The sequence below is a fragment of the Pterocles gutturalis genome, unplaced genomic scaffold (genome assembly GCF_000699245.1).
Source record: "Pterocles gutturalis isolate BGI_N339 unplaced genomic scaffold, ASM69924v1 scaffold4012, whole genome shotgun sequence".
In the NCBI taxonomy this organism is placed as follows: domain Eukaryota; kingdom Metazoa; phylum Chordata; class Aves; order Pterocliformes; family Pteroclidae; genus Pterocles; species Pterocles gutturalis.
Window position 1 is genome coordinate 68069 of NW_010107728.1, and position 26981 is coordinate 95049.

At 42.5% G+C, this 26981-nt stretch overlaps 1 protein-coding gene across 1 annotated transcript in view; it reads left to right on the top strand.

The window, feature by feature from the left end:
- The window catches only part of UNC5D (unc-5 homolog D (C. elegans)), a 50563-nt gene extending 24509 nt beyond the window's left edge, over positions 1 to 26054 (top strand). The window contains exons 6-16 of the mRNA XM_010088198.1: positions 961 to 1125; positions 3971 to 4003; positions 7254 to 7439; positions 9541 to 9918; positions 10955 to 11039; positions 14265 to 14433; positions 16069 to 16296; positions 18017 to 18166; positions 22586 to 22750; positions 24555 to 24733; positions 25850 to 26054. Of these exons, the coding sequence (XP_010086500.1) occupies positions 961 to 1125; positions 3971 to 4003; positions 7254 to 7439; positions 9541 to 9918; positions 10955 to 11039; positions 14265 to 14433; positions 16069 to 16296; positions 18017 to 18166; positions 22586 to 22750; positions 24555 to 24733; positions 25850 to 26054 (1943 nt within the window). The remainder of the gene's footprint in view (positions 1 to 960; positions 1126 to 3970; positions 4004 to 7253; positions 7440 to 9540; positions 9919 to 10954; positions 11040 to 14264; positions 14434 to 16068; positions 16297 to 18016; positions 18167 to 22585; positions 22751 to 24554; positions 24734 to 25849) is intronic.
- The last annotated feature ends 927 nt before the right edge of the window (positions 26055 to 26981 follow it).

Consider the following 26981-nt stretch of genomic DNA (forward strand, 5'->3'; position numbering starts at 1 on the left):
CACTGGAAAGAGAAATGCAGAAACCTAAGCTGGGAACTTCACTTAGAAGCATTACTTAGCTTGTAAAAGTTTGCTTTCAAGTATCTTAGCCTTCTGAAACTGAGCTTATGCTATACATGAAGCACAGTTACTGCCCTGGACACTGTACATTTCCTCATCTGTTCACCTGAAACATCCCTTATCTGATTTTGGAACCGGTGTTTCACACGTACATCCAAAGGAAGGCAGTGGGATTGTATCTGTGTGGGCTTTAGGAGACTGGGTTTGCCTGGGGTCACAGCGTAACTTGTCTGGATTCTGGCAAATCTCTTTTCTAGCTTTTATGAGTTTTTAGATACATGTCCTGAACGGGGGTTGAAGAATTTCATATTTTTTATATTTGTCTCTGTGCTCATCTGCCTGTTCTTCAACCTGAGTTACGCATGAAAACACAAGGGAGCTGGGGAAACCCTCCTCATTTGGGACAGGGTTGGAGATAGCTGTAAGTCAGTCCGCAAAGCAGCGTATTGGTCCAGTGTCCTGCCCAGGGCGTTAGCCAGAAGTCCCAGGGCCAGCTACGCTCTTTCTGTAAATGTCAGCATCAGTTCCCTGGCTGGAGGATGTGTGGCCTCTCTCTCAGCCTGTCTGAAGTTAGAATTTCTATGGAAACGTTAGAAGGTGATAGCTGGGTGGCAAAGGCAGCGTCTCCCCCTCCCGCAGTTTGAATTGCCCGTATTTGCAGAGTGCTATCTCCTGGTGCTGTTTTAAACGCTGCCACATTGCGTGCCTGAGGTGGTACATTCCAGGGCTGGATTTTCGATTTACATCTGACGAAGCATCTTTATTTCTCCTGAGGATTATACCTTGTTTTACTTGCTGTGACCCAAGGAGAGATGCAGAACAAGTATCCTCTATACGACCTCTCAACCCCACCAGTCTGACAGGTGATCGTGATGCTTGTTCCTCTTCCTCCCCGTTCAGTGGACGGAAGCTGGGAGGTGTGGAGCGAGTGGTCTGTGTGCAGCCCGGAATGCGAGCATCTGAGAGTTCGGGAATGCATCGCGCCACCTCCGAGAAACGGAGGGAAGTACTGCGAGGGCTTGAGTCAGGAGTCGGAGAACTGCACCGAAGGGCTTTGCATCCAAGGTGAGTGGCGCTTCACGCTGAATTGCATTTGGGAGGTATGGCCTGAAATGTATGTTTTGCCCTGAGATTTTAATAATTTCTTAATGGCAGATAGCATCCTTTATATTTGTTCAGGCTTCAGAAATAGCCATACCTCAGCTGAGACATTAAATAACATTTTGTTTGGTTTTGGAGGGAGGGAGTACCCAGCAGTCTTGCTACATGTCTCCAACTATCGAGAGTTTCCAGGGTTACAAACAGCTCCCCAGCTCCAAGGCGACAGGCAGACACGCTTCAGTGTTTAAAAGGACATCAATGAAATTTAGACTTTTTTCCTTTCCCAAGAATAACTAGTGAGAATTTGTGAGCACGGCAATTTGTTCAGCTTACGAGGACCAGCATGGTGATCACACGATGTTTTCCCAGGTCTTTCTCCTTCCCTAAATTCCATGCTGCCCTTCTGCTCTAGAGGTAGAGGAACAGCTCACGATGTGAGAGGTCTGGCAGGGGGAATCTGCCGCCGATGGATTTTCCATGCAGACATCTCAGTGGGTGAACTATTTCTATTCCTTTTCTAAGGTGAGGTGGGAGTTAGGGAAACTCTGAATGAACAACAATACTCCAAAAGTAATTCAAAGACAAATATAACAGAAGATTTCTCTCTGCTGCACACAGCAGCATTTTTTTTAACCTAATGTTGGGATCAGAAGCTGCTCTCTGGGTATTCTGTGGGAGGAAATCTCCTCCAGTGTAACTGGGAGTCGAGTACGTTGGCAGTCTGATCCTTCATCTCTAGCAGCACTGCGCTGGAGCTGAGGAAGCTGAAGGCCAGGGATCCGAAAGCTGTTACTGTTGGGTGGTGAGCGGAGACCCGCTCTGGCCTGCCTGTTCTTTGGGTTTTCAATAAGCTCGTCTCCTTTTGCTGGGGTGGTGGTGCCAGGGAGTGTGTGTCGGTTCTGAGAGTTCAGTTTCCATCTGCGTTCAGACTGAAGGATTCTGTGTCTCGTTTCTTTCATCTTGGAGTGGGATCCTATTGCTCCTTCATGGGTCCTGCTGTATGTATATACTCGTGAAAATTATTTTTAGGACTGAATTGTTTTCTCAGCTAATAGGAATTGATGCAGTTACCCTGTTTTTTACAAGTCTTTTTTCCCCTGTTCATCTTCCCATACGTGCCTTCTCTGCTCTTCACCCCGTGGGGAACGGGGAAGGAAATGCAGGACTGGGCTGCGGAAAGCTCGTCTCTTGGAGGTTATTTATCAGGTACAACTTGGTAACGTTGATCCTTTCGTGAGGCAGAAACAGAAATGAAACATTTCTTTGGTTAACAAAGAAGAACTGAAATGAAAATGAGGGTGAGAACCTAAGATGCCAGGAGAGTGTGGGCCTGATTCTGAACTGGCACAAAAAATACACGATGGCACTCCTTCACTCCCAGGACGTCCTTTTTCACACGATGGCACTCCTTCACTCCCAGGACGTCCTTTTTCTCACTCTGGTTTCTCATTTTCCGGATGGAGCCACGTAGTCCCGTCCTTAACCGAGGAGCAACTGAAAGGGCTTTTCCCTCAGGGAATTTCTTCTAGGACTTGTAACAACTGAATAGATACACGTCGATACGCAGAAGAAAGGTGGAAATATTTTTGGTTTTGATATATTTGAAAGCTGGCTAGGCCTGCCAAGCTGGGAGAAAAACAGAGACTGACTCAGCCTGAATGCGAAGGTCACTTTCACTCAAGGCAGTCCCAGTAACTTCCGAGTTTCTTGCGTATTTGTTCCTTCATTGTTCATTCCTTACCAGTATTCTCAGTGGTACGCTTCTCCATGGTGATTTCTCTGTCTTGAAGAGGTGAAAGCTTTTTCTTTGCTTAATAAAAGGGAGAGTTTTGTTGAGTTCTTTATTTACTTTTATCTATTTGCTTTAAAGTTATTTTTTATCACTTCAAACACTATTGATTTTTTTCCCAGTGCCCAAACGAGAAACAAACAAGTAGGCTGTAAGCAGATGAACTACAGACATGTTTTTACTAATGCATCATAAATCACAAATAATTTTGTTTTCCATTTTTCAACCAGACGTGATTCTGAATTTTACCAAGAGGCTTCTGGATCCTGCAGTCTCCCCAGTCCATATGGCAAACGCGTTCCAGTTCTGTTGCAGTTTGCTGTAGATAGCACAGAAATGTTTGTTCCTATTGCAAAGCTCATCTGACATTATTCATTTGGTGTTTATGTACATCATTTCCTGGCAAAAATAAAAACAACCTCAAGAAGAAAAAACCCCCCATACCTAGCTTTTTGTCAAAGCCAAAATCCAAGAATCTCCGGGGTTAAGTGTTACTGATCTCATCATTTCCACAAAGAGTAAAACTAATAGAAATCGCCTCATAATCCGTTTGCTTACATTATCACATAGCAAAACCCTACCTGTGAATATGTGGTAGATTTTTATATTTTAGAAATTTATTTTTTTAAATGCCCATCACTAACCTTTCCATATATCAAACATAAAAAGAAATAATTGGTTCTTAACTGACTTTCTTTGCCGAGTGATCCACTTCAAAGTATTGAACTCCCTTAGTGCTGAGATGTAGAATATTCTAAATAAAACAGCCAATAAAGCTAACAAACACTTGAATTAACCAAGTGAGAAATTACTGCAAAGGAACATCCTGAAGGAGATTTAGGGGGAAAAAGAAAAAAAAAGATGATGGGAAGAATATGGACAACATAAAATATTCATATTGTCAGCAAACAAGAAAATGTTTCGTTTACAGAGCCAGGCAGAAGCGAGATAGGAAACAGAGATGCTCCATGTAAATTTATTAAGTGCAACTTTCTCTCTCTCTCTCTCTCTCTCTCTCAGATAAAAAACCTCTTCATGAAATAAAATCCCAAAGTAAGTTATTTTTTTTCTCTTGTAAATATGGTTTTTCTCATCTCCTCTGCTGCTTTATTTGTTTAGGAGCTAAATAAAACTGAAGGGTATATGAAAGGCTCTCCCATCCACTGAGAGCATCTTAGCAACTTGGTGATTGTAGGTTTAGACTAAAAATAGAAAAGTGACCGTTCTTCAGCAATTTGTGTCTGATTGGGAGCACTTTCTAGAGGAATGCTCATCTTGGAATTGATCTCTTGAGGACTTGTAATTAGAAAAAAATAAATTAAAATAGGAGTTTGGCTTTCTTGGTTCAAATCTGGCTCTGCTGCTGGCTCTGTCTGATCTTGTTCAGCTCACTTTGGCCTTGATTTATCAACTGGTAAAGGGTGTTTACATCCTCTACCCTGTAAGGGGTCTATAGATACCATTTCTATGCTGCTTTTGGGTTCCTTACCTCGGGCAATTGATACCTTTTTGTTTGTTTGCATACGGAGTTCCCGTTTAATGAGAGAATCCTGAAATCAGTCAAATCACTTTATTTTCTGATTTATTAAAAAAGTAACTGTAATGGAATTGATTTTAGCATATATGACACCCAGGAGACTTAAAGGGTTTCTTTATAGCTGTGGGGTTAGAAAGATACAACCCAGCTTGTTGCTGTTCAGTGAAACAGGAACTTGGTTTAAGACTGCGTGAATCATCAGTGATGCCAAATCGAAGTCAATTGTGAAGATAATTGAGAAACAACCTGTTCTGCTAAAGAACCTCTTCCACGATTCTCTGACTTGGTCCTTGTTCTTGAAGACTGGCTGTAGGGAGAAATGGACTCTGAGTTGCTAAGGGGTGCGTGAAGTGAGAGTGCTGGAGAACTGGGACGGGATGAGAAGCTGGAAAAATCTTTTCCAATCTCCTGGCAAACCCTAAGCGTAGACGGGGGAAACGTATGCCCTGCATAGCTCCTGGAAAGCACTTATTGTAAATGAGATAATTTAATCAATTACATTTCCTAATGTACTAAACCAAATGTTTCATTTTCTGCTCCTGCACATCTTAAATTATCTTCAGGTGCTTTATGAAACTTAATCATAGTTAATAGAAACTTCATTACCATCAAATGTGCTTTCAATAAGTGTTGTGTAACAGTGTCAGGAGGTGGAGGCAGGATGGGCTGTACTGCCACCACCACCTGTCCTGGAACAGAAACGTATGAAAGTCCTCGTGCTGTGCGAGAGTCCCTGCCTCCTCCGGGCTGGCAGGATGCAGTTCGTTAAATAGTAATTGTCTGACTATAAACGTGGGGTTTTGTTTTGTTGGGGGTTTTCCTTTGGTTGTTTTGTTTGTTGTTGGGTTTTTTGTTTGTTTTTAGTTTGTTTTTCACTTTGTTCCCTTCTGGGAAAAAAACAAAAGCAGAAAATTACCCCATTCCCCAAATTTGCCAGGCTTTTCTTTTTTCTTTAATTTCTAGTCTCCCACAAAAGGAATTATCCATAAGAAAGTTAGAAAGGGGAAGAGATTAAAATTACGTTAAAAAAGCCCAGTTTTTATTGCTAAAGAAATACTACCATCCTACATAGAGCTGAAAGTCCCCTTTCTTAAGCAGTTGTGTTCCACAGGAACAATTCAGAGGAATACCATAGCACTCTTGTTTTGCTCTTTTAAGATGAAGTTATTTAAGATGCTGCTGGATTCTGACCAGGATATCCTTTTCCTCTGAACTCTGTGTTTTGCGCTTGATTCTAACTGTTCTCATTTTTTTAAAATTCTGTATTCTTGCTCTCGTCTTTAACCCGTGTACAAGAGTCTTGTGCAGTTATAAAAGTATGAAACTTAAACCATCTGACATCTGAATCAAGTGAAAAGAAGCAGCTAAACTATTTAAGTAGATGTAGAGCAATAAATTACAGTTCCAGGTGAGAACCTGAGGTGTGCGTTGATGGTGAAAGATCAGCTCCTACATTTGCTACCTGGTGCCGTTATGGTGGCAGTAATTTTTTACTGACAGGTTATTTCTGCATGTTTCAGATTTTATTATATATTATCCCAAGAAGGTAGAAGAGGTAATTCAAATTTCAGCACTTTTCTGTTGTAATCATCAAAATGGAAAGATTTAAAAGATGCTTTATGGTGCAATAACTACCAGCTCACGAGGGTCCTCTAGAAAGGAGGAGAACCCACCTGCTGTACTTTGCACAAGTACTGTCTGGGCTAAATAGAGGTTCTAGTAAAACTGGTCTCAAAACATTTATTTTGGGTTGAATGGGATGTTGGAATGCTGTATTTGGGATTGACCGGGAACTCTTTGAGAGTGGGGATGGAAAGGGTGTTTGCTACTAAGGCAGTCTGAGCCAAGCAGTTTATTTCCGTTTGGATTCAGCTGCCCAGCGAAGAAATCAGTGGCACTGCCGCGTTCACAGCACATCTCCCGTGGGCTCAGCCCACTGACAGCGGTGTTTACGTACTCGGTTTCCTTGCTGCTGCGATTCACGCGGCATTTCGCTGAGGTTAGAGAACAGTCCGTGCTCAGCTCCTGCGTTTGGCAGCCGGTGCCTTCCCGGGAAGTTCAGCTGCTTGTGTTGTTGGTTGTCAGACATGTAGTTACGTAAGAAGCTGCTTAGCCAGGAAAACTGGGTTTTCTGGTCCTGCCTGTAGGTACTCACTTCTTTCATCTCAACGGTCTGAAGTTTCATGTTCATTTTAAAAATTCAGCTAAAATAAAGCAAGCTTTCTGCAGAAAAAACAAATGCACAGCAGAAGCCTCCTCCCAAGTACTAATTAAGTAATTTCAGTAATTGGCTATTTATTAAATGCTGAATTTAACTTCCTACCCTCTTTCTGTACATGGCAGTTTATTTACTGATGTTGAGTATTCTGGATTTCCTAGTTATTTTTTGTCGCTGTCATTTGTTATAAACAAACACTTTCTGTACCGAGTGCCCCCTTCGCAGCGAAGCGCCACGTGGCAGGTGACCGGGGATGTGCGGGTGAGCAGCGGTTATCTCAGGCGGACGATGCTGGCAGCAGTCGGTGTGAGCTCAGCTGTGTGGAGTGATGCACCAGGAGATGTGCTCATGCTTCCAGACCCTTGCTTTTCAGCGTTCCTTTGTGCTCCACTGTCCTGCTGGGATCTGCTCCACTCTCTGTCTCAAGCGTCACCTCCCTGGCCACGTGTCGGTGGCCTCGTGCCGTCCCCGTTGCTCACAGCCAGCCTGCGCCCCTCGGAACGGTTCCGTGAGTGTCGCTGACTCGGTACCCGCCTTTCTCCCTTCAGACATCGAGACTGCCAGTGACATTGCCTTGTACTCCGGCCTGGGAGCGGCAGTCGTCGCCGTCGCTGTGCTGGTGGTTGGCGTTACCCTTTACAGACGGAGTCAGAGTGAGTACGGCGTGGATGTGATTGATTCATCTGCACTGACAGGAGGCTTCCAGACATTTAATTTTAAAACAGTCAGACAAGGTTAGTGTTGTGATTTCATTTTCTTCTCTCCAGAGCTCCTACTACAAAGAGATACTAAGCTCGTACTCGGTGGCCGGCGGTGGGAGGGCGTCCGGGCTGGCGGTGAGCAGCGAAAAAAAGCGGGGCTGGGAGCCGGGAAGGGCAGCTGCCGCCCAGGGAGCGCTGTCGGGTGGTCAGAGCCGTCACCGTACTGAGCTGTCATGGCAACGTGGATAAATACATCATCTTTTCTGACCACACTCTAAGTGCTTTAGAAATACTGCCACTAGCTTCTGCACTGACACTGGTGACTTAGAAAGAGCCCAAACAAACCAAACCCAGAAAGCTTGTCTGTAGTTCCTTCCTGTTCGGTTACAGATCTTATTTTCTCTACTCCACCAAAAGTGAGAAGGTTTTTACTGTTCATTTCAGGAACCCAGCTTTAAGTATTTTCCCAAGCTCCTGTGAGCATGCAGACATCCACATTCTGAGGTCTGGGGGAAATAAATGTGCGTAAACATGTGCTGATGTAAAAAAACCCACAAACTTCAGAAAGCCACCAATACAATAAAATACAAAAGAAAAATTTACTTCTACTAAAACCAGCACTCAGCTGTTTTGTGCAATATTATTTCCTTTGCACAGAAGGTTGGGGAGGGTACAAATGGTGATTACTTTAAAATAGTACATTTCTGTAACGCTGTACTGACATTCTAACAGACCTGCCTTCGTGCGGGTGGGTGGGTGTGTTGGTGGGGTGTGAAAGTCTCCCCGTGTCTCTTCTCTCTTCGGAAAAGTGAAATATGTTGCAGAGTTCGGGGCTGGGTTTTTGTTTTTTTTTTTTGTGTGTGTGTGTGTTGTTGTTTTTACAGTTACTTTATTTTCTGGGGGACATTCCTTACCAAGCATAAATTGCAAGAAATTGGAAAAAAGGGCTTGGTAAGGATGTCTGAAGGATGTCTATTCTTTCATTTACAAATGTAAGCCTCTAATTAGAATCCCGTAATTCTGAATGGCTGTCTCAAATAGTAACTTTCTCCTTTGTTGTTCGGTTTGCCACGGAAGTCTTGTTTTGAGTCTGAGGAATTGTTTGTTTGACTCAATGTTTCAAAAACATGAGTTCTGGACACTCTTACACCAGGATGCTATTAGTTCAGTTTCATTACTTTGGGTTCTCTGTGGGTTTTTTAAATGGGAGCATTTGTAAACTGAAGAGTTCAGCTGAAAAAAGGCCAGTTCTCTGTTCAGTCTGCTGAGAAAAGAGAGCACAGTTCTGACAGACAGACAACAGATGAATGGGATCCTAATTTTATTCTTTGGAGAAATGTATTTATAATGTTAGCAACCCAACCTGCAGTCCCTTAAAGTGATGACATTTCCAAGGATGCAGTATAGTTAATTTCCAGAAAATTACTTCCAAAAGCTTTTTTTTTTTTTTTTAACTAAAAACCTACCAAACAAAAAAAGCCCCACAAAAACAAAGACCAAACCAGCTGAAGCATTCAGGCCCTGTCCATTCCTTCTCTTTTTTTTCAGAGTGTTTCCTGAGCTAAAAAGCTCCTAAATGAATAACTGTGCTGTTTTTCCCTATATTAGTCTTGTCCCACTTTCTTTTCAACCCAGTTTCCCTCAGGCATGAAGCCGTTGTTCCGTGTAAGCTCACGGGACAGGTCTGCAGGAAGATGTGGTTTTACCCCATGGTTTTTAATTTTAAAAAAGAAAGAAAGAAGGCATACACAGAAACCTGAACCCAAAACAAAAAGGATGTTCCTCCTTGGGTCCACGAACTCTGGAGTTGCCCGAAGTGCAGGAAACACAGTGATCAAGTACCTGTTAGATCTGTTGCATCATTTCATCTGGTTTTAACATTCCTTTAGGTGATTTTGAGCTCTGGGTGTATCAGGAAGCAAGAGCAAGTCAAAAAGGAAATGGTGGAGAGGTCAGAAAGAGATTTCTGATATAACATCTTAATCCAGTAACTAAGTCCCCGATGTTAGGTGATGTTGAGCTCTGGGTGTATCAGGAAGCAAGTCAAAAAGGAAATGGTGGAGAGGTCAGAAAGAGATTTCTGATATAACATCTTAATCCAGTAACTAAGTCCCCGATGGCTTCATCCCACCAGGTAACTCCCTGCTGCTGAACTCCTCCATGCAGCCTGACCTGACGGTGAGCCGCACGTACAGCGGACCCATCTGCCTGCAGGATCCCCTGGACAAGGAGCTAATGACCGAGTCCTCACTGTTCAACCCGCTCTCAGACATCAAAGTCAAAGTGCAGAGTTCATTCATGGTGTCCCTGGGGGTGACGGAGAGGGCTGAATACCATGGAAAGGCACATTCTGGAACTTTCCCTCATGGGAATAACAGAGCTTTTGGTACAATCCAGGCTAGAAATAAGGCTGCGTATATCCAGAATCTGTCTTCTGTTTCAACAAGGAGCGAGCTGAAGACAACTTCCCTTTTTGGACACCTGGGTGGCCGTCTCGTGGTTCCAAACACAGGTGGGTAGATTCTTTCTCATTAAAAGCATATAAAACAATTTTAGATTAAATTTATTTTGCCTGATGCAGTGTTATATGACTTTAAATTAAAAAAAAAAAAAAAAAGGAAAGGAAAGGAGGGGCTCTCTTAATGCAGATTTTGGGCAGTGGAGCATGTTGCCCACACAGGAGATGACAGATCAGAACAAAGCTTGGGATGAGCAGTCAAGAGGCGCTATGCCTATTTGAGCTGTTGTTATAAATTACTGCCTCTCTTGATGTCTTCAGCATGAAAGTCATACTAATCAAAGCTGTTGCTTGCTTGGATCCTGATCCAAAAGAGTGGCTCCCCAGGAAGGAGCTCGATATTGGATCAGCACCTTATATAAAGGGCTGGCATTCTACATGCGCCAACATCTGACTGTGTTGTCAGGCTTCATTACGTTATTAAAGGCTGCAGCATATAGTGAACAGGCGTCTCTGGAGAACAGCTTCCGCTCTCCATGAAAGCTCTGGTGTGGCTTTCGGTAGCATTTACTCCTGGCTTTCTGGTTTTCTCTTTCTTTTAGCTTAATAGCTTGACAGATTTCTGTGGTGGGGCACTTCAGAGCCAACAGGCATTTCAAGATTGGGCTATGCACTGAAACATCGCAGCAGAGGTGCTCAATGTGCTTTATTTAAGAAGTAGTTTGTTTTGTGACTGAAGTCAGTGTTTTGTGAGACATATTTTAGACTTAAGAAATTGTTTGTTGAAGTAGCTGAAAGCATATGGCACCACAGAGAAGCCTTCAGTCATGTCTAGACGATGAACCCAGTGTCATTTAGTGAAACAAAACAATGGGAAGTCAACTATAAGTATTAATAAGTATGTGGATCACATTAATAATGTATTTTCCTTTCATCTGCTGATGCTGTAGTCAGAACCCCTATTTCAGAGGAGCATTCCTCTGCTCTAGCAGATGGCCTTTCTAGGTCTTGTAAATCAGAGGCCAGTTGTGTGTTGTTCCTTACACCCAGTGCCTCTCCCAGCGTCAGCTCTGCCGTTGCTCTTTTGTAGGAGTCAGTTTGTTGATACCACACGGAGCTATTCCTGAAGAGAGTTCGTGGGAAATCTATCTTGCCGTCACTCAAAAGGAGTCCAGGTAAGAAGAACATAGCACACACATCCGGTGTCTCTGGAACGGTCTCATTTAACGGATTTCTTGGTAACGCTCTTTTGTTGTATGAATCACCATTAAAACCTTTCCCCAGCTGGGTTTCCAGCACCCATTTAAACCCAGGGGAGTTCGCACACACAGAATGAAACCAGACAGTTTTACCCAGACTTAAACATATTTTGTGGTTATAGAATTTGAAAAATCAAAGCTTCATAAATGTATGCATTTACATGCAATGTGGTATATGAATGTGGCAAATAATGTACCTTTATTTTACAAAGGCAAAATTTTCTCATCTCACAAAAGCATCCCACAGCAATAGAATCCATTTCAGCTCTAAACAGCAGGCTTGATGGGTATATAGTTTAAATATCATGCTGTTCCTTTTTTAAATTGATTTTTTTTAAACCATGAATTTAGTTTGCTGTTTTTCCATCCCATTCATTTGAATGAGTGTTGGTGAAAAGGGGAGGGGAAAAACTACTTCAGTGTCTGCAGTAGTCTGAAAGCAAATACTTCGCAAATGTTTTTGCCATCCAAGGAGTGAACTGCAATGAGAAATCCAGGCTCAAAGCAGAGGTGTGTTCATTACCAGTCTTCCCTTCCCAGGTATCCCAGTTCATTCAGGAGCCTGTTACGCCGTTAGGTTCTCTGCTGCAGACACTAATGATAAGCCATTGGGAGAGTAAATATTCAAAGGCAAATATTAAATTCTTCTCTGAAATTCATGGTGTCCAGAAAAAACTGGATGCTCTCCTTGAGGGACTCGATCCTCCCCATAAAATTTTCTTGGCATTCTGGCTTCAGGTACAAGTGTCCCTCTAGCAGTGATTTCTAAACTGAAGATGAAACTAAGTGCAAGAAGCTCTTTACTAACTATTCTGTAGAGGGCAGACTATTGTGAAGTTCCCAATGTTTCCAGTGTAGTATTTTTAGAAAAAACTTTTTTTAAAAATTTTTGCTCAGCAGTAGCGGCTATTTGTCTTTCTTTTACTGGAAAACTTAAGAGACCGTTGATTTTGATGGATTTGAGGGGACAGAGCTGGTTACTGATTTGTTTTACCTTGAATATTCGCCTTTGGCAATGTTTCCCTTCCTGCCTTGCCTAATAGATGGCTCAGAACCGCATGAGAGTCCTAATAGCATGTCAGTTATTACACAGGCTCTTGCTACTTGCAACAAGTGTGAGAGTTCATCTAATTAACTGATTTCAGTTCATTTGGCATTAAATAATTCCCAGAACTCCCATATGTTTGTCCAATATGTTCTACAAGGGGAATATTCTCTAGAAGCAATTAAATCGCTCCTTTCAGAGCAGCTTGTTGCTGGTCACTCGCACACATCCCTGCTCTTGCTCTCTCCATGGTGTGTGCAGGCGGCAGTTGCCCAGAGTGACCCGGAGATCTGCCCGTGGCTGTGCCCAGAGCCTACGCTATTTCAGTGACTCTGGCTTTTTCTTTATTTTATTTATTTTTTCTTTAATGAGGTGGGTGGGAGGGCATTTGGTAGACTACAGTCACAGTCTCCCCGTTGTCTCACATCAACTTTGCTAGGCTGCTGCAGGACGCTCCTGCCATTACTGACGTTATTTCTTTTGAAGATGAATTGTTACTGGAGGTAACTTTAGCAAGATTCCACCACCACCACCTCCCCATATTTTATGCATTTGTCAGCAGCAGCCCCTTGGCAAAGGACGTGTGTGTTGGGAGAGAGATAGGATAGAAATGCGCCAACCAAGTTAAATAGCTAAGGTTTGACTCGCTCTCTGGAAATAGGCTTTTGTTACCCCCTCCCTGCAGCTGCATCAAAACAGAGATAAGGAATCCATAGGTTACTGAAAAATAAATATGCATAAAAGTTGGCTTGAGGGTTTTTAACAATTCTAAGACATTTTTCTTTCTATTTGTAAGTAACTAGATGATTTCTTAAATTAGCTGGGAAGAGAGGTGATTTGGGGTAACTGCTGGAAGGTTTTCTTTTTAAGGAAATCAAATAACCATTGGTAAAGCTAGCAGTGGTTGGTGTTAAGTGATGGCATTTTGTGCAAAAACAATGTTTTCCTAGCAATGAAGGAGCTGTGAAAAATTGTTATTCATAGGCATAAGCAAGCAGTTTTTTGCTTGAACAGTTTTCTCAGAATTGTCGTTCTGATACGAGTTCAGCAATCCTGTGTGTCTCTAAACATGACAGGGCTACTGCCACTGCCGAGATGCTTGGTTGCACCATTTATATCTTGGTTGAGGTTCGTCCCCTTATTTTTATCTTGAAAACACCATTTGCCTTAATTTTAAGACTGAATTATATGTCCAGTAATTTAGAAGCCAAAAACTTGGATTAGACACCCCAGATGAAGGATGACAGTGAAAAACCCCAAGCCCAGAGGCCCAGCAGGACAGGCTGTTCCAGCTGCTAGCCTTAACGGCTGCGACAGGGCTCCCATCCCCAGGTGTTTACTGTCAGAGGTAAGGAAAGCACGTGGATGTGGGACAGGGTTAAATCTCGGTTTGAATGAAAGAGAAGATTCTTGTCAGATCCTTCATCTTTATAACTTAGCAGTTAGTTCAGCCACACGTCGGTGATTACATCCAGTGTATACGAATCCCTCGACTTCAGCCGTGCCGACGGGCTCTCCATTGACAGCACGGAGCCCACGTGCACGCACCATCTCTGCAGAGTTCTACATTTAAGCAAAGAAGTTCTGTCCCTGCTGTAAGGTACCTAGCTGCTTCATTCTGCAGAATATGAATGTGCTTTAAAACCAGAGAGATCACACTCAATCTGGAAAGATTTATGTGACTGTTTTTAAACCATAATTTGTTTTATCTTCACTACTGTGAAAATATTGTTGATGACAGTCTTTGAAGGCAGAATTAGATGGTAACACTACCAGCTGGTGCATGAAGCGAGGCTTACTTGCGTAGAGTCATTTTAGTGTTGTATTTGGTTTAAGCAAATTGAAATGTATTTTAAACACCAGAGCCCTCAGCTGACCAGCCAGTGATTTGAGTCGATGTGCCCTAATAGTTTTGTTTCATCTCCAGCTACTGCTCCTACATGAAAATTAGCGCAGTAATTGGCTCGCGTATCCTTTTCTGCAACGGATGAGTGAAGTACTTAGATTTTAACTAAAATATTTTAAGATTTGCAGTTAAATTTTCCCTCCTTATTAAAAAGAGCCTGACAGGTGTTATTGTCTCCCCCCACCCAAAGCCTGCAGCCAGAAGGCGCGGATGTTCTCCTGGGACCAGAAGTAACTTGTGGGCCCTCGGACCTGTCTGTCAGCACTCCCTTTGCCTTGACCATCCCACACTGCGCAGAAGTCAATTCGGAGCACTGGAATATTCACTTGAAGAAAAGGACACAGCAAGGAAAATGGGAGGTAAGTTTAGATTTCTGCTCCTACTTAAAAGGCTGTACTAACGCTGGAAACGTGATTGCTCTTACTCATGCAGGTGCAGGTCAAAGATTGTGTAACTGATAGAAACACTCATCTTAAATATACAATTAAAAAATTATTGTTAAGAAGTAGCTAAGCGATTTTCAGCTGTTTTACAAAGATGTGCAAAGGAGGGTCACCTTTAGGACCTAGCTCATGTGACATGAGAAAGTTTTCATTTTCTCAGATCACTTAATAATGAAGCCGGTAGTCATTTATTTTTACAAACATTGTTTTGATAGATCGTACCTGCCAGAGACTCATGTCAGAAGAGATCATTATAGCCATGCAAGAATTTATCATGACATAAAGAAAGTTACAGAACTGGTTAAAAATATACACTGCAAGTTTGGGGTTTTTTTAACCTAGAAGGATCCTCCCAATTTCAAAATCTTGCCTCTTTATACGTCATTTTAAAGGACATTCAGTGATCACCCTGTGCCCGTATCCTTGGAAGGATTAGTCGACATTAAATAAAATATTTTCCTTTTTTAGTTGAAAGTGTATTTTCTAATCCTGATTTACTGGCGAAATGAACCTTTGTGTGTTTGTCACATGGGGGTTGAATCATTTGTGTCTGTCCACCTGCGTTTTTTAAGCCCACTGGCCATCTTCAGGGCAAGTGCTTGGTAGGCAGCAGCCTCAAACATATTAAACTTTCTGCATCATTTGAGGTGACAGCCCACTAATAGTACTCCTGAAGGGATGGCTAAAGCATGAACTGAACTGTTATTCAACGTTACAGAAACCCACACGGGATGGAGAGGCGCTGAATTATGAAGTGCTCACTGTACGTGTTCCTAGAACTGCAGAACCCAGTAACTAGCCTCTGATCCATGGTCACTCCGCTTTTACTGCACTGCTGCTGCTGGGTCTGTTTGGTTCATTGCAGTGTGAGGGGAAACAGGCAGTAGTTAAACCGTTCATGGATACATAACTCGCTCTGTCCTGCTCCTCCTCTAAGCCCCTTTGGAGTTCAGCCTAGTTTTCCTACTTCAGATGCGCTCGGTACCCATCAGCTCCCCCAGTGCTGGTTACAGCCACCCTGGGATTAATGCGGAGCGTCGCGCCAGGCTGTGGGCTGCTCCAGTACCTCATCTAGTGATGCTGTAATGCAGAACGAAGCATGAAAGGCAGAGTGGGATAGGCAGTTTTTTGATGAAGGTAAACATAACTGTAATGGATGTTCTGAAAGGAAGTCAAATACCAACTATTGTTCAAGGTTTGCTTATTGACTTTAATCTTAAAGATAATTTCCTAACTTGACATTGGGAAAAAAAATCAGCTAGAAAGTCAAGAGCACTTTGAAAAAGATGCAAAAATAGCTTATGCATTATTATCTTTACTATTATATGCTGTACACGTTGAATTCTGCACAATATATTGCCATAAATCCTCTTGCTGACTCAGGGCTAATTTGGGAGTATTTGCTCACAGGTAGTCTACCTGCTCCCTTTCCCTGAGGTCAGCGTGAGTAGAGAGTGTGCAGACTGGCTCTCAGAAATACTCTACATTCCAGTTGAATAAAAAGAAACAAATAATGTCATGACTCCTATTGTCCTGAATTTCATTTTGCAGGAAGTGATGTCTGTGGAAGAGGAAACTACTTCTTGCTACTGCCTGTTGGATCCTTATGCCTGTCACATTCTCTTAAACAGCTTTGGAACTTATGCTCTTATTGGAGAACCCATCTCTGACTGTGCCGTTCGACAGCTGAAAGTAGCGGTTTTTGGCTGCCTGTCTTGCAATTCTCTGGATTACAATCTGAGAGTCTATTGTATGGATAACACACCTTGTGCGTTTCAGGTAAATGGCTTCATTCATTCATTTGGTTTTAGGTGTTTTTCCATAGAATACTGACATTCCTTTATTCTTGGGGACAGTCCCTGGGCCACAACAATAGTCCAGAACTCACATGACGGAGAATACTGCATTTTTTTTTTTCATGCCACTGCTGCATGACTTAGAATAAGTCCCTTTATTTCTCTGCAGTGTTGTTTCACTTGTGGATTTAGGCTGCAAGAGCTTTAGAACAGCCAAACTGTCTTGTCATTTTTTGCCGGGCAGATGGAAACCCGCTCTGCCCACGTTCTAGACTAACCAAAACTCGCGTAGCCGTGGTTCACACAGCACAAGGCTGCAGCTGATAAGCAGAGGGTTGGGCTCAGTGCCTTGGCTCCTGCATGGGCACAGGCAGAGCTTGTGTCTGGAGCTGAGTGCTACTCCGCTACAGGCAGAAAATGTAAGTCATTATCATTTGATGTACAGTATTTATCAGGCTCATTACCCTTACACTGTCATTAGTCGGTTCAGGATTTCCTCTCCTTTTTACAATTTGAGCAAGAAAAAGAGATCGCCTCACCATCTTTTCCAACAAAAATTAAATTATAATCATGCATTTTCCCTTTTAAGAAAAACCAACCATCAAACAATCCCCAAGTGGCATTTAAAATTAGCATGATTTTTCTACGTTGTATTCCAAGACAAAACAATGACATTCATTGGCTTTTGCAGCCTTAGTACTAACTCAGAAGCTTTAACAAAATGCTTTTCTTTTGGGAACTGAAGACAGTTGTGACAGATGAATTTTTGCTTCCTTTTCCTATCCTACAGAACAGAAACATGAATCTTAATGAAGCACACGCTAATGTCTATGTGCTTCTAATAAAAGCAAAGCCACTGAAAGGATTGTTAAAGACTGACAATAGCTTTGTCATTATACCCGTTACAACACTGGCACAACTCCTGGGTCACCAGTGTTCTCCTGGATGAGCCTGCCTGAAATTCAGAGGCCAGATTCCTTCTTAGGCATTTGTGAACACGTGTGAGTGGCTTGGAGTCACGCATTCAGTTAATACAAACCTGCATTGGCTGATGCCTTCAGCAGCTCTGCATCGGCTGGGCCCCGCCTCTATGCGTGTTGTGCAGAATTTATTAAAAAAGGTACAAAAATCTTCGGAACTTTTAAATGTAGAAAAAAAAAAATCCCAAAAAACGGTGCAACACAACTATGAAGGAGGCCCACAAGAGGGAAATGAGATTAATCTTATTCAGAGCAACCATTTATTTTTTCGCACTGCTTCATAGAGCATGGTGCCGTCTCTTCCAGTGATTGATTCCTGCTAAAAAAAACTTCAGTACATTAAATTAAAAAAACCCACAAAAGCCTGACTGGACTGTACCGTCTTGTTTCTCAAATTACTGTGACATTCAGCAAAACAACGGAGACTGGCTTATTTTTTCCGTAGTGCACATTCAGATAAGTAAGATTTGAGAGTTACGTGTTGCTCTTCCGTAGAGCATTGTTAGAAGAACAATGACCAGTTTTCCACATTCGTGGAAACTGGAACAGGGTGTTTGTACATCATGGGACAACTGTATGTTTATGAAATTATACTTCCCTTAAAAGCATGCTGCATCAGCCTCATGCTGTAGTGAGCTAGGCGCTTCCATAAAGATGAATTTCCATGACATTTGCTGTTTGTTCCTCACACTGAAAAACTTTTTTCCTCCTCTGCCGTTGCAGGAAGTGGTTTTGGATGAAAGACTCCAAGGAGGACAGTTACTGGAAGAACCCAAACTTCTGCATTTCAAAGGCAACACCTTCAGTCTTCAGATATCTGTCCTGGACATCCCTCCTTTCCTTTGGAGAATTAAACCATTTACTGCATGTCAGGTACTCATCAGTTCTGAATTCAGAGGAGTCAGAGCTGTCACTGGTGTGGGCGTTACCCAAATAACACAATGATCCCTTTTATTTTTGAAAGGTGTGGTTTTAATCTCTTACATATGCAACAAAAATGCATCACCTTATGATTTTAACAGATTTCAGATAGAATGCTTTTAGTTTTTCATTTTACAAAAAGGCAAGCTTGTACTTTTCCTCATTTCCATCACCTCCAAGGGAGGCTTCTATTCTTGTGACAATTTATCCCTCGTTAAGATGTTTTTCATATCTTTGTCATTCAGATTTCAATTTAACTCTGAATATATGGCTGAAAATGACATTTAAATGTAAACATTTAAATGTCATGAGTTCAAATTGCAGCACATATATACTAATAATTACAACTGGGGAAGAACAAATTATTTTTTCCGTACCACGTTAATTAAAGAGCCTGTTGAAGACAGGAAAGTAAAATCAAAACAAGAGTTTCTAAGTATATTGGTTACTGGAAATTGTAAGCTATGTGCTGGCGCATAGAGGGGGCTGGTCTTTTAAAATACAGACCTTAACCAGACTGTATAATCTCCCTTTTCTTAGAAGCATCCAGAGGGACAGTTACCTATCAGTCAGTATTGTAGCAAATATTAAATGTATTGCCATCTTCTTTGAAACTTATGAACCCTGATCTATAGCCAGATAAATTCTTATAGCATGAAGAATATAAGGGTAATTTATGCTGCAACTTAAGTGAAGGAAACCGCATAATCTTCAGCTTCATAGGAAGAACTGCTTGCTTTTAAGTGTTTTGTGTATTCTACTAATTTAGTTGCATTTTCAAAGCAAACTTACCAGTATTAGGATGCCCCAAGAGACTTTTTGTGCAGGAAAGCAACTTCTTTAAATAGCTCTGGTAATAGAATATCAAATTGCTCAGAGATGAACGCTTTCTCTCCCCATATCGGAGACGGTAGGAATGACTGCAGAGACAGTTTGCTGAGGCTACTGCAGAAAGGCGTTGCAGCTCCGCGAGGGAACAGAGCCCAGGACCCAAACACCGCTGTGGGACGATAAACTGGAAACGGCCAGCAGAAAACACTGCTTACGGGGCTCTCCGCAGACAACTTTGCTGATAATCAAAGAGGTTTCGCTACTCTAGCCTCCGTGTTTCTTTGTAGAATTTGGGGAGGATGATTTCTGCCTGATAATTTCTGTTATTTCTTTGGGGCATCACCTCCTCTGCTGGCTCTGAGTCCCTGGTGCCTGTAAAGCTCCGAGAGTGACTCAGAGGCCCCAAAATACTTTGTGTACATATTGCTAATGGTATGTTAAACTCAGGTATTTTTGTTCTCTGCTGGCAAGTAAGAGTCTAGAGTTTCCGGTCAGAACTGAACTGCAGGGTGCTGCTGACACAAGACATGATAGCCAACAGCCACCGCGCTGCACGGACCTCACCTGGCTGAATCCCGCGCAAGTGGCACAGTCCTAAGTAGCTATTAAAGTTATTGCTGCAAGATAAAAAAAAAAAATCACAAGTCAGATGAGGGAGCCATGACCCCTGGAAGAAGCTGCGGCGCGGCGCTGGGGTTGAGGAGGGCAGAGCGCTGCAGGGTCCGATCACAGCGGGCACGCTGCCCACGCTCTCAGCAGCCGCTCCGGGTTAAAATGAAGCCTGTGCAGATCCTCTGCCGACAGCATGGTCTGACACAGTGCTGAGACTGAAGCCAAATAAATATTTACATTTTATAATTGAGTGTAGTTTGGATGACTTGGACAGCTGAGAAATACAATAACTGTTTCTAACAGAAACTGCAGAACCTCCACTGGCTTTGTCTTTCCCTCTCGGTGACATGTTCTGTGAAACATCCCAGCTTTGTCGACAGCTCTGATCCAGCCTCTTTATGTATAAAAGAATATATTTCTTCATGTGGAGTTTCTTCCAGCGTTCACCTGGTTTCTCTCCTATGTGCCACGCTACCAACAAGCTCTGCTTGTCAAGAACAGCTGAAAAGACCCGGTTCCAAAACCATCTGCTCGGTCCACCAAGTGAAGCTGTTGCCAGATAGCACAGTGAGGAAAGATTGCTGTTAATGATTTCTCCGATAAGTAAAGATCCTGCTTCAAGGCTTGAGAAGATGAATAAAAATCATCCTGGAGAACTGTGTGTGGCATGAAAGCAGCTAATGGCAGGTGGCAGTCAGGATTTCTGCAGACTACGCTGAGAGCGTTTGTTTGTCCTGGCCATCCTGCAGGAGCAGATGCTGAGTGCTTGGCACCCTTCCCACCGTGTTCACAAGTAACGAGGGGAACCCTTCAAAACTGGTTGGGCGTTGGAGCGGGAGAGGCTGTGACAAGCATGTTGAGAAGCCAGACAGGCACCTTTGGGGTGAAAAGCAGCTGCCTTCCTAGGACCTTGTGTCTCTTGGAGGATCCAGTGTCTGTCTGTAGCTATGAGATGATTTACATTCCCTCTGGCTGCTAGGAACTTAATTACAAAGGGAGAATAAAGCGAAAGCGTTTCTGGAGTACTGTGAACACTCACCCTTCCACCGGGCTCGGTCTCCCCGTATCCTGGTTCACAGGATTCTTTTCAGCTGAGTGATTCTTCCACTCTGAATGAAAGCAGAGATGATTACTCTGGAAAAATCTAATTACATTTGCTCCACTTCTAATATTTTGCTAATGTTTTCTTTATCACTGTTGGTATCTTGCTCCTGCTGCCAACTGGGGATCTAAACGCAGAGCTTGTCGTTATCCCTGAGCATCGTGACAGCTAGCCCGAGCCACTCTTCCCAAGTGGTAAACCACCATCAGCTGTGGGCACGATATTCTCACTAGTTTAGTTAAAACTTGAAAGTACAGGGTGAGGCTGATCTTTGAAGCTGCACACTGCAGGTTACCCGTGCGTAGCTGATTTCCCCAGGGACATAGAAAAGATCACAGCCTAAGTCCAATAAAAACAGCCTCTAGGAAGGCGAGAAGGAAGAAACGCGTTTCCTGAGCTCTTAGGTGAGCTTCCATTATAAACTGAGCAGAAGAGTTAAGTGCACGGTTTACGTGATTTAAACAGCTAATTAGGACAAGTAACTAGTTGGTATACTATCAGCATTAAATACCGAAAGAATTACAGCTGCCTACAGGCAGCACATTTTATGTCTGTCCTTCATTAACCCTTTATAGAGCCCTGAAAAATACAAGCAGAATGCATACCCAGGTTAGATCTGCATATCGTAATTATTGCATTTTCTTTGAAGGATCAGCTAGAGATGCCACTGAAATAAATTCTAAAATTTAAAAATAGTGCATGAAAAAGGAGAGAGTAATCTGAAAATTCATAATCCTCCTCTAGAAAAATGAATGTAAAAACTTTAAACTAATTTTCTCATGTTAGAATAACTCCTTGTTGAAGCTTTTTTATGCTGTCCCATAATCTCATGGATGAATGCTAAAATATAATGGAATGGAATATTATCAGTCTTTTTTTTTCCCTTTTACATTATTTTCCAGGTTGCCAATTCTACAGTATTCTCCAATATTTTGAAATTAATGGAGAATATGTTTGGTTTAATGGTTTTTACTATTTACATGCCTTTGTGGCTACAGTGTAGAACACCATAGTGGGTTTATAGCTGATGCTAGTTTGGAAATTAAAAAAACCAACCAAACAAAAACCAAACATGTTCTGGAAGCATAAAAGAGACCAGTAACAGAACTTTGGTATTTAGAAAGCAATCATAAAACAGAAGTTAGCTGCCCCCCTATGTACTTCTATTTCCGTACGTTTTTAGGAACTCAAAGCAACCAGAGATGCCAGCAATCTCTGCTGATGAATTGCTGCAGCTGTCTGTATAGCATTTGATGAGGGCACTCATCCCATAAGCTGCCTCTGGCTGCAGTGGCGGAGTCACTGATAGCACTCACATTGTAGCAGGATGAGACTAAGCAGTAAAACTGAGACTCACCAGTGACGTGCAGTGGGCTGCCCAGGTGGGTGTTTTTAAATTCGGCTGGAACATAAATATAGAAAATACGCTGTCATGCTCGGCGCTGCATTAACTTCCAGAGGAAGTGCGGTCCTTGATGGGAAGTTCCTGGTGTTGGATTCTGTAGGACACGGTGATGGCAAGGAGACAGAGATGAGAGTTCTGATCCCTGCCTAGGAAGTGCATCTTTCTTAAGTGTCACTTTAGATTCAAGTGTCTCATTTCTGTCACTGAATAAATCTAAGCTTTCAGTCAATGTGACATCTTAGTATTTATCAATTATCATCATTTATTAATTTTGTCCTACTTTGAGTTTGCAGGGCTGGTAGTGAAAAAGCAATGGCAGAGAAGAACCATGGACTTTCTTCCTATTTTGTGACTGTCCCAACCTTTCTCTCTCTTTCTCACGCCCGCTTCCCCCTTGCCGTGGGCTACGCGTCTCCTGCAGGAAGTGCCGTTCTCGCGCGTGTGGTGCAGCAGCCAGAAGCCGCTGCACTGCGCCTTTTCTCTGGAGCGCTACAGTCCCGCAACCACCCAGCTGTCCTGCAAGGTCTGTGTGCGGCAAGTCAAGGGGCAGGAGCAAGTCCTACAGATCCAGACATCCATTCTAGAGGTAAGGCGTTCTCCTTTTTGTTGCTGTGTAGGGTGAGATCTGATCTCTCCCCAGTTTTGTCCTTAGTTTCTTATGCCCTGTTCAAAACCGTAACAAGTACCTGAAGCCTTACAGATTCCATTTCTAGCAGAAATCAAAGCACAGAGATTCTACAGCACTAAAAATAATTTATATTTGAGGTGGAGGTAATAGTTTTCTTTCAAAAAGTTTTTGAGCAGTTTGCAGAGCACTGAGAGATGAGAACAGACGGACTGCCTGCATGCTGCCAGGCCACTGACTGTTCGGTTTTGAGAGCACTTGTGTGTACACAGAACCTCTTGCAAGGACTGTAGCTTTGCTCACAGGGGAAAGAAATCAAATGTAGTCAAGCGAGCTGGCAATGCGTCCTGCAGCAATGAAAACTTCAGCTGCTTGTGTTAGATTATTGAACATCTTTGTTGATTAATCCAGATTAATAATTCTGGATTACAGCTCTATGCCCATTGCTAAAACACTATGCAGAGAAGGCAGCAACTAAGGAAGAAAACCACAAACATCATTCTGTACAGAAACATCCTCAAAATATGGCCAAGCATTTTTCTAGTTTTTTATTGGTATTTCATAAAAAAACTCCTGTCATTCTGTATGTATCTCAGCACAATGTTACTGCTGCCTTTTTTTTTTCCCGCCCCTCTCTCTCCTTGTTTTTTTTTAAAGGGACCTATCTGTCCACAAGTCCCCAGAGCATGTTACCATCCTGTCTTCAAATGCATTTGCTGGTATGGAAGGCTTTCTCATGCCTATCTCAAAAAGTGATTGAAGAGGGAGGATAATTTGACTGTAAGATAAATATATAAATAAGAACCGAATACTTGAATTGCTCATGGCTTTACAATTCCCTGGACTAACCAGGTAGCAGTAGCTTATCTCACATGTGCAGGGTACGAAAATTCCTATTGTTCTGCATGTTTAATTTAAACACTCGGGCCATGCGATATATCTGCAGCACCACTGCTGCTTTGCATGGATGACTGTTGGGATGTGTCATAAGTGTTATGTGAAGAGACTATAGCATCATTGTTACTTAATATTTATGCTGCATTGCACTGAAACGAATATTGCATGGAAATGGGACTCTGTTACACAAGGCTGGTGTAATGAAATAGGAAAAGAATGGGACAGAACTACAGAAAGACCTGGATTCCAAAGAGATTTTTAATATGGATGATCTGAGATACTTACAGAATTTAGGTGTTTTTAAAAAAAAAAATCACAAATGAGAGATTTATGTGTCCACATTTTAGGCTTAAGCAATTAAAGATTTAGAAACCTGTATGCTTTTGTGGCATCCTGTCTACCAGTCACTGCTCTATTGGACTTCATCTGCAACACAAAAATAAACAAAACCAGGAAACCTGTAGAAGGAAGATGCCCCTAATTCAGATGTTTTTATACGTAAGTGCTTCTGGTGTTCTAGGAGTTTAGCTATTTAATTTTCTGTTGTCGATTCTACAAATTATAGGTGGAATCTCAGGCTCAATGTGATTCTTTCTTCCTCTAAAAGCAGATGATACACTAACAGGTGCCATAGACAGGCCCCGTGCAGGTAGATCCCTGCACAACACCCCGGCAAAAAGAATGCAGAGCTGTCTGCACTCAGAGCTATCCTCATTCTGAAGAAGCTCTGAAGAAATCTTGTCTTGGTTCCACATTTCTAAACCGGAGTGAGACAGGAGTCCTGGTGTCCTGAGAGCCACCCCAGACCCAAGGTAGGCGGAAGCCCTGATGCCATTAACTAACTGCTCTGCTTGTATCTGCTGTGCAGAATGAACGAGAAACCTTCACTTTCTTTGCACATGACGACAGCAACTTCCCTGCACAGATGGGTCCAAAAGCATTCAAAATCCCCTACTCCATCAGACAACGGATCTGTGCAACGTTCGACACACCCAATGCCAAAGGCAAAGACTGGCAGATGTTAGCACAAAAAAACAGCATTAACAGGTAATGGGAGGCAGTTTTGAAAGGTGAAGCTTTACATACACAACGGAAATAATTTGCTGCTGTTCTGGCGGGTTTTGTTTGCTGGCATTAAAGATGTGTGCATAGTAATTAACGTACTTACTCTCAGGGATAAACCGCTGTTCGTATGTTCTTTTATATCCAACTAGCTGCTGGAAACAACTGCTTTCTCCCCTGAACAAACCCCTCTGCCCTGTCCTACCTGATGTTTGCTTCTAGGGTCAATTCCTTTGTTCTGGACGGGACCTTTTCTGTGTGCACCCACAAGGGCGAGGTCTTGGTCAAGTACAAGACTGTGGAGGGATTTTGGCTCTGTTGCGTACTGTGAAAGCAGTGGTTTAAAGGAGTTAGGAGGTCCAAAAATGGTCAGTAGCAAATATTTCATTATTCTGGAGTTGGTTTAAACCAAGCTATAGCATTCAAGTCCAAATTTCCTTTTCTGTGCTACTGGTTTATCTGTTTCTTCCTGTATTTATAGATAGGTATCTATATGCAATTCAAATGTTAGAAATAACATTTATGCTTGTGAATGTGAAGTTAATATATTTATTTGGATGATTATGTCCAAAGCCCATAAGTAGAAGGAATTAGAGGGCAATGTGTCTAAGATAAACACTTTGTTCTACCAATTTCTTGCAAATACCACCCCTGCAAAGTCCTAAAAGCTATATATTAATAAGATGTAAATTTACAAATAAAGATGTAATATCTTCACATAATCACAAGCATCAGTTTAAGCTACGTAACTCCTCTCCCTGACAAACACTTGCTAAGTTTAGTAAGGATGCTTTCCAGAACTGACTTGTTTTCTCAATTAGATAGGATGGTACTGCTGGCCAGCGTTTACGTACCTCAGAATCCCCAAGTCCCTTGTGCACTCTACCTCTGCTGAACTGAGCAAGTGACATTTGAAGAATAAACATACCAGTGTGTGTCCCCTGGAGGGTTCCCTCCACTCAGCTCTTGTAGCTCTTGCTGAAGGTGCTTTGAACACATCTGTAGTGCTGGGCACACAGAGGGCACTTCCACACTTGTGGTAGCTACAGTACTTGCTGTTCCTCATCCTTTTTGTTTCACCTTTTTCTCCCTTCCTTTTAGGAATCTCTCCTATTTTGCTACACAAAGCAGTCCATCTGCCGTCATTCTGGACCTCTGGGAAGCCCGACATCAACATGATGGCGACCTTGACTCGCTAGCCTGTGCCCTGGAAGAGATAGGAAGGACACACTCCAAAATCTCGGACATAACAGAAACTGAGATTGAAGAGCCTGACTTCAACTACAGCAGACAGAATGGACTTTAGCCACGTTTTCCATTCCAGAACTGATGGCCAGCTTTGACTATGACACTAGAGAATCTCTTTGGCAGGGAGGAAATAAGGGTTTCTGCACACTGTGTATGGAAAGAGACACTCATTTCCACAATGCCGTTTTCAGTTGGAGGAGCAGAAGAAGCCCTGTTAAAAATCATCCCAAGGAAAATACAAGCTTCTCCCTGTCCTCTCTCATTTAAAATTCATGTTCTAATGTCAAAAATAAAACCACACTTCTGTCATTCCTGGGGCAGGAAGGAGTGAGATACAGAGCCATCAAAGGTAAATATTATGACACAATGCATTTAGGAAACAGTGATGCTAATATGATGCCCAGTGAAAACCAGTGAATATGATGTTGAATAGTTAGAGCCACTCGAGGTTAAACCCAGTTTAAAGGTTTGTCTTGGGGCCGTGACTGCCCTTTGTCCTGCAGCTCTAATTACCACCCTTGAAGAGTGGCTTTAAGATGTCATTTGAGAGCATCGTGTTGTCACTTTGTACCTGCTACAGGAAAACTGAAAATCTGGCCTTATCCTGTCAGATGTTTGAGGAATTAGAAGATCTCATAACTACTTGTTATATTCCAAACAATTTATTTTAAAAATTCACTTAATGTACATTTGCTGCAGAGGTTTCCTGCCTATTCAGTTAACGACAGACCAGACCAGTGAAACCAGTGTGTGTACACCCGTGAGACTTCTTCTAAAGCTCTTGGTCTGCGAACTTTCACTTAGACAAAAAATGTTTCTTTGGGGGTGGATTTGAATAACCAAATAAGATGCAGGAGATTGCCAGCTCTATTTTAGCAAGTTGACACATTTTTCTGTTACTTCATGATAGGGGCCACCAATCAGGACGGCTTAATGCTGGGTTAGTTTCAGGCTACAAACCCCACACGGTACTGCCGAAAGCTGG